The sequence below is a fragment of the Vanacampus margaritifer genome, chromosome 9, assembly GCF_051991255.1.
Source record: "Vanacampus margaritifer isolate UIUO_Vmar chromosome 9, RoL_Vmar_1.0, whole genome shotgun sequence".
NCBI lineage: Eukaryota > Metazoa > Chordata > Actinopteri > Syngnathiformes > Syngnathidae > Vanacampus > Vanacampus margaritifer.
In genome coordinates, this window is record NC_135440.1 from 4,735,784 (window position 1) to 4,743,428 (window position 7,645).

Genomic DNA, 7,645 nt, shown 5'->3' on the forward strand with positions numbered 1-7,645 from the left:
CACAAAACCGAGACAAGCCACCTGCAGTAAAACGCTGCAAGACTCATTTAGCAATGTTTAAGACAGAGTCTGAAAGCTTCCACTGTCCAACTAACAATAATCGTAAGAGTCAATATCAAGTAAATGAAATTTTGGTGGCTGAACTAGTGTGGGCCGTTACTTGTGTCTTTTGTTGTCGATAATAAGGATGTTTCCTTCCCGTGTGCGGTGCTATACACTATACTATTAACTCATTTGCTCCCAAAACGTATAAAAATGTTCTATTTTAAATATTGCCATGGTCCCAAAAATATATTTACAGACGCTCCCCTACTTACGAACATTCGAGTTACGAACAACGGTACATACGAATATTTCTGCGCGTACAGTATGTCAAAAAATGTTCGGAAAGAAATGCTGTAAGTTAGATTTTGTATTGCGCGTAGTGTTTCTTTCCGCCGCTAATACCGACGATTGGCGCTGTGAGAGCTCATTGGAGGCTGAGCAACGTGGCGAGGAGGAGGAGGAAGAAACGCCGGTCCCCATGAAGCAGGAAATAACTTTTGAAGCCGATTCCAGCGACGACGAAGAATCTCTCATGATATAAAATCCTCCTCTTCCTCCTCCTCCATCATCTCCTTAAGCATCGAGTACATCTTCCAAAAGTAAGTTAAACTTCATTTTATTTATCTTAATACGTACATGTACATACTGTGTGTGTGTGTCTCGCTCTCTCTCTCTAACATACGTAGTGCAGTACAGTACTGTACGTATTCTCTCCATTTTATTAATTTTTTTTCAGTACAAACCAATGCAGGTTACTTGTACAAGCCTTAAACATACTTATATAAACCTTCAATATACTTATATAGGCTTTAAACATAAATTATAATACAAAATATAGCACTGAAGCAACTTACGAACAAATTCACCTTACGAGCGATCGTCCGGAACGTAACTCGTTCGTAAGGTGGGGAGCGTCTGTACACGTTTTTTTTTATGTATTAAAGCAATGGTAGTTATTACAAAAAATGGCCAGCGGGTGGCAGCAGTGTATAAGAGATCAATCTAGGCATGTTGCAAGCTCTTTTCCCCAGTGTTTTCAACAGGTTTGTGAATAATGATGAAACTTAGCTATATTCTAATGCTAATTGCTGCAAACTGGAAATGGATACAAATATACTTTTTTTCCTGATGAAAGACGAGACTCTAATCATTATTTTGGTAGGTTCCATGTTTTCATAGCAATAGAACACAATGTTCTGTGGGCCTTGCAAAAAAAGTCAAAATCCAGTAAGGGTTGTTTCAGTGAAAATGGCTGGGAGTGAATCAGTTAAAATAGAAATGAATGTTTGAAGACCTATAATCTGATGAAACACAATGAAAGCTTTATTTAAATGTTTCATTTCTCCCATTTACCTGCTCAACTTGAACAATTGCACTAGTTATAAAAGGAAAGATTCAAACGCCCACACTGGCCTGAATATGAATGACTTGGAACACAGGTTAAATAAAAGTGTCAAGTTAGGAATTGTTTCTTGTCTTGTTCAAGTCTGCTAACCCTCCAGCAGATCGAATATCAAAGCAAAGTACTGGTATTCAGCTGCAACACTTGCGAATCAAAAGATGTGCCTAAATGTTAATAGTTTGATTTTGTTCCACAGCTTCATTCTTCATTCACTGTAAATGTGACACTAAGGCGTTGAGATGTGTTAGTTTATGAAGCATCTATCCCTTATTTATGTGTACATTTGCATCTATCTCTGCGAAAATTCAAATCATGTCATTTTTATATTCAAGCCATTATGGCATATAATTGACTGCTGCCCAAATATAAATACACAGAAATAAAAATGCCATTGCAGAGAAACACTCCAATTGTAATTGTGACTTGTATTGAAAACATCCAGGTTGGCGCTTTTAATGTGGGTCCTTTGCTATGATTGAATGTTCATACAGTGGGTCCTTTGCTATGATTGAATGTTCATACAGTATGTGCCTAAAAATTATTTAACTCTCCCCCCACCCCTACGTTTTAAAAAGCTTTCAGAATAATTAAAAGCTTGGAAAACAATTTCCCAGATTCATGGAAGTTGCTCTATAAAGGCTGAATTTTCCCCAATCGCAATCTCTGCTTGTTCATCTAAAACATGATTAACAATTTGGTGGAAAAAGGAAGACCTGAGGAACAAGATTTGGTGTGACACACCTGTAGCCATTATGTTTTTGGTTGTGCTATGAATATGTGGAGTGTTTATTTTCTAGCTGTGCCTCTGTGTTTAAGAATGTATTCATGGGAATCGTGCAGTATGCCTGAAATGGGCAAAGAACAACTCGTCCATGGCATTGGCATCCCACGTTTCCTTGCAAAACATTACAATGCTATGACAGAAAATGAGGATGCAGGTAGAAAAGTATCAAATCTACTCATGTCCAAATGGTTTGGGCAACATGTTGTGTCCCCTTAGAAAGGTGAAAAATGTTGTGTTGCACAGAGGCACACTTTCAACTCTAATTTCAAGTACTGCTACTGACAATTGGGTACATACAGTAAATGCTCAGAGCTCAATATTGCATTGACTAATTCTAAAATGTATGTTTGCTTGTCTGTTTTCAAAATTTCACATTGGCAGTGTTTTTATGTTGAAGTCTGCAATATGCTATTATGGCTAATTCTGTCACGTTCCCATTTTTGAAGTTGTGACATTATACTGAACAATGTTAAAAAGGTGCATATGTCTGTGTGCTTTTCTGAATGTATTCATCTATTCATGTTAACTTAAAAAACATATGGATAAGTATGAAGGAGTTCTTAACATATATATTTGTTTCAAGTGAGGAGAGCAAACTATTTTCAGGGACAGGGTGTTCTATTTTACAGAACTCTGGATTGAAAAAATAAAGACTGAAATACAAATGATGTTGTCTACTTTTTGGGGGGAAAGGAATGGAGCCTGCTTTCATTGTGCTGCCTATACATGAAGATCACACAATTGTAAATATTATAGAACTGGCCTATTTTATGGGGTAGGTACAGTGTATTGCTGGATAATCGTTTAGTTTACACTTGTAGTAACACGTGTAGTCCTGGCGGAATAATGTCAAAAAAAATTATGCTCAAAATGTTTTATTCATCTAACCTTGCTCTGCAAGATGAATTGTTGCGGCATTTGTGAGTTCACAAACTCCCGAGAATACACCTTGTACCGAACCCGTTGATTTCCACCGATCCGAGCCACTGGTTTGGACCAATCACAGAGCGACATTTTGTTTGGGGGCAGGATATACAGCTGTGACGAAACCAGGAATCCAGCGGCAAACCAACCAAACATGGATGTGCTTTGTGCATTTTTAGCTGGTAAAGAAGATGTTAGCTGGTAAAGATGTTCGTGCCCCCCGACTAGAACGAAGACGACATTTTCATCCTTGGCCGTGATTGGTCAAAACAAACGTTCACAATGCCTCATTGTCCAATCAGCTTGAAGTATTATACAGAATGTCCCGCCTTTCCCGAGCAAATCACCCTAGAGCAGTCCCTTGAGTGAATCACAATATCAATCTGGCTATTGCCAGGTTACTATTCACCCCCAGTAGTGTGAACACGGTTTTCTGATTAACTCTTTTACTGCCAAGGACGTTAAATAACGTTTAGTAAAAACCTACGGAGGGCCGCCAAGGACGTTAAAAGACGTTCTCCTTTTTTTTTTTGGGGGGGGGGGGGGTGGAGGAAAGCGTTGGCCAGCTGTGGTGAAAGTTTCAAGCAGATCGAGTTAGCCTAATGATTATTTTTGGCCCCTAGATGGCAGCGATGACTCTTTTGACAAGATTGGGAAGGCGTCAGTAGAAGACGTGAGGCGGAGCTAGAGGGGACAATGGCTGGGGATGGGAAGCGAAAATGGCGACCGTCATAAAGGTTCACGGGCTAGCGATGCTAACACCGGAAAACGCGGAGCACAACCGAGCACGCTCAGGCGGATGTTCAATCGGACGACAAAGAGTACCCCGAGTCCAATGCATATTCATCGGAGGAGTGGGTACAGTCTGCTACTTGCTATTCCCCGGAAAAAAAGGCCGTCAAGAAAGTGTAACGTGTGCACGCGAAAGGGGCAATCGCAGTGAAAAGAATCTGTTGTGCAAATCCTGCTCCGTCTCCTTGCACGCAGGGGAGTGTTACAAAAAGAAAAACTGTATTTGAAACATCCACATAATTGTAAATAGTACCACAGTTGCACACATTTGTAAATAGTTTGCGAAATTGTTTTGTCAAATTGTTACACTGTTGAATGGAAATAAACGTATTTTGCAATCTAAAAACACTTTTTCATTGTTGGTGGTAGTGTTTTACAGAAGTAAAGCACTATTTAGGTGTTTGTGGCATCATTCATGGACAAAAAGAAGTGTACAATTCACTAGAGTGCATGAAATAACATTGTTTCACAAAAAGCTTGTTTTCTCCGTTTTTTGTTTCAAAACAGAGCATTTCGGTGAAACTAACCATTTTCTATTGTTGATTACTGAAAACGGAATAAGGTAGAAACAAACTTTTTTTCTGATGAAAGATGAGAGTTCAATCTTTCATTTGGTAGTATGTATGTTTCCATAGTCCAAACACAACATTTTCTGTGGACCTTTAAAGATCAGTCAAAATGCTTAAATCGGCTGGCACTGGCGGCATCCCTTTTCTGAAAACGTCTGGCAGTCAAAGAGTTAATATAGCGTTTGTGGAATATGAATTTAGCAGCAAAATTCACCCGTTATCTATCTCAGTGGACGGTTATTTTGCCGCCTGCTGTCAACTGAAAAAGACATCACAATTGCTCAGCTAACAACCAATCATTGCTCAGCTTGTGAACATGACCAAACTCAGAAAACAGGTGAGCGGTGATATATAAGACATGTGACACTATTTATAGGTTGATTAGTAAAGTTGTGTACAATTTTATTTAAAGCTACTGAATGTAGAATATTCAATTTCCAGAGCCGTATATTGAGAGAGTTTGGCCAACTCTGTTTCAGCAGGGTAAAAAGAAGGCGTCCATATGTTATGTGACTAGCAGTTCACTGCTGAAACCGAGTTGGCCATACGGCTCTGTCAATTTCGAATTGCTGCTGACGAAAAAGGAAACTGCACGTACCTTCTTTTCTTTTTAACTGCACAGACCCTTTTTTCTTTTCTTTTTTGTGCACTCACACACATATATGGTCCCCAAGGCGGGGAAGCGAGCTCAAGCCAACTTGCACCGAAGGCAAGTGACAACTGCACGTACTTTTTTTTTTGTGCTACTGCCACCTGCTGACGAGAAATGAAACTGCAATACCCTTTTTGTGTGTGCGAGCACTCACACACATATATGGTCTCACAGGAGTGGAAGTGAACTCACGCCAACCTGCACCAAAAGCAAGTGACTGTAACCACTCCACCATCCGGAGCCCAACTGCTCATACCCTTCGTCACATATACAACGCAGCCAACAACCACGACGTCACATCCGCAGACAGCGTGGGACATTTAAACCCGAATCCAGTCCGAAAACTATTGGCCAGAGGCTTGCAGGCGTAACCATTGTGAACAGCTAAGGTGTTAATCTACTAATTAGAAAACATTACAGTCATAATTAGTCAAATAAAAAGGTGACTGTAAAGATATTTTTGGAAAAGAGTTTCATATTGCATATTTAAATGTAATTGTTTTACTTTGGGCGAGTGGCAGGTTACACCCTGGACTGGTTGCCGACTCGCTGCACCTATGCACAATTTAGTCTTTTATTGACCTAGGAAGCTTTTTTGAGGAACCTCCATACATACTGACGTTAAATTTTAACCCAGAAATCTGATTACTAAATGAATTTCTAGCATGAGCAGATTTGGCTTGTATCTTGCGTCTTTTTAATCTCATTATTTTTGTGCCTATAACAAATATGTTTCTGCTATTCCCAAAGGTCAGAAAACCATCCTTCCATAAATGTCCACCATCATGTATACTGTAGTAAACACAACTTTCAGATCACACTGTACTTTTGCAGTGATTGTAATCATCCACATAGAGGCAGTGTGGCAGCCAAAGTGAGCACAGCTGGTCCAAAAGCTGAGTGTGTGTGTAACTAAGCAAGCCAGTGAGATGAGCTTGTGATGCTTCAAGCTTGGCCTCTGAAAGAAGGCAGGCAGAGCTCCTCTTATCCCTCAGTCTGGCTGTTCAAATGTTCCAAGATGCATTTCTGTCTTTTTATATTTCATCAAGGAACATTAATGCATTTCCTTTCAAACATTTAGACAGAATAATGTTGTTTTTTACATTACACAGTACATTAATTTCACTTATGCAATAAATAAAGTATCTGTCGCTTTTATAAATATTCCAAGAATTGACCATTGAGAGTTAATAACTCGACTACTCGATGCCGAGCTCAGAAGAGACAGATGGATCCACAAAAAATGCAAGAAAGTTCCGGAGACTTGGATTAGTCAGGATGGAAAAGTCAATACATTTAAGAAGATATTAGATGAAAGGAAACTTTTTCAGGCAGAGAACATCTCAGCTAGCCAATAAACTTTTATAGCCTCCAATGCCATTGGACTTTAAATTTGCACCAACTGTCAATAGTCTTTTTTCAAAATGAAGAAAAAAATATTTAATAGTAATAATTCAAGTCATAGGTAAACACAGCCAGGGAAAACAAATAGAGAGGGTCAACATCTAAATTTTAGCATACACTTTTCTACCATCAATGCGATATAAGTTGATCTTTGTTGTCTGTCAATTTTTTTTTTTGCTTTCCAGTGCATGATTGTTACATCTTTTGCACCATAATTTTTTTCTGCAAACAATGCATTACCACGGCAACAGCCTGTGACATAATAAAAAGCTATCAATAACTTTTTATCTTTAACATGTTTTTAAATGCCCTAAAAGAGAACATAGAAAAGTAGAGAACACTACATTTATCCATGATTGGTAGAATACAATTGAGATGGTCTCACTACAAAGAGTTCTTTATTTATTTCAGAATATTCCCATATATACAGATGCTCGTCAAAAAATTTGAATATCCTCAAAAAGTTGAATAATTTCCGTAATTCCATTCAAAAAGTCAAACGTTCATAGGTTACAGATTCAGGGCCCACAACTTATGTGATTTCAAGTATTTATTTGTTTATTTTTACATTATTTAGGCTTCCAGCTCATAACCATCACCATGCATACTTCCCAGTGTTTTGCATGGAAAAAAGGATGGATGGATGGTTATTTCAAAACAATATGTCAATCTTCAATCTTGGTTGGATTCCCTTTACTTTAACCACTGCCTCTATGTGCCGTGGCATTGCCTGGCGGTCCTGGAAGCTCAGGCGTTCTTGATGCTTCCTGTCAGCTCTTTGTATTTGGGTCTGGTGGCCCTCATTTTCTTCTTGATAGTACTGTATTATGGCCCTCATTTTTCTCTTGTAATACAGTCTAATGGTCTAAGTTCATAGAATCAACACTGTCAAAGTATGAAGGAGAAAAACTGTAGCCTTTGACTCATTTGAGAGGTGAGAAATCATGTAAATACTGGTGGGCAAAGTTGCCGTGTTTAGTGTTTACCGTTTTGGTTATTCTGTACACGTACATGTAGGCCTATGGATTGTATGTGTGCCTCAGAGAAAGGAGAGCTTTGTTTTCTAGAGTTCT

The 7,645-nt window shown here is 38.8% G+C and overlaps 1 protein-coding gene across 1 annotated transcript in view; it reads left to right on the forward strand.

Moving 5' to 3' along the window:
- Window positions 1-2,896, forward strand: part of LOC144058412 (trafficking kinesin-binding protein 1-like) — a 44,389-nt gene extending 41,493 nt beyond the window's left edge. The window contains 1 exon segment of the mRNA XM_077576855.1: window positions 3-2,896. Coding sequence (XP_077432981.1) covers window positions 3-61 — 59 coding nt within the window. The 3' untranslated portion in view covers window positions 62-2,896.
- Window positions 2,897-7,645: the final 4,749 nt, after the last annotated feature.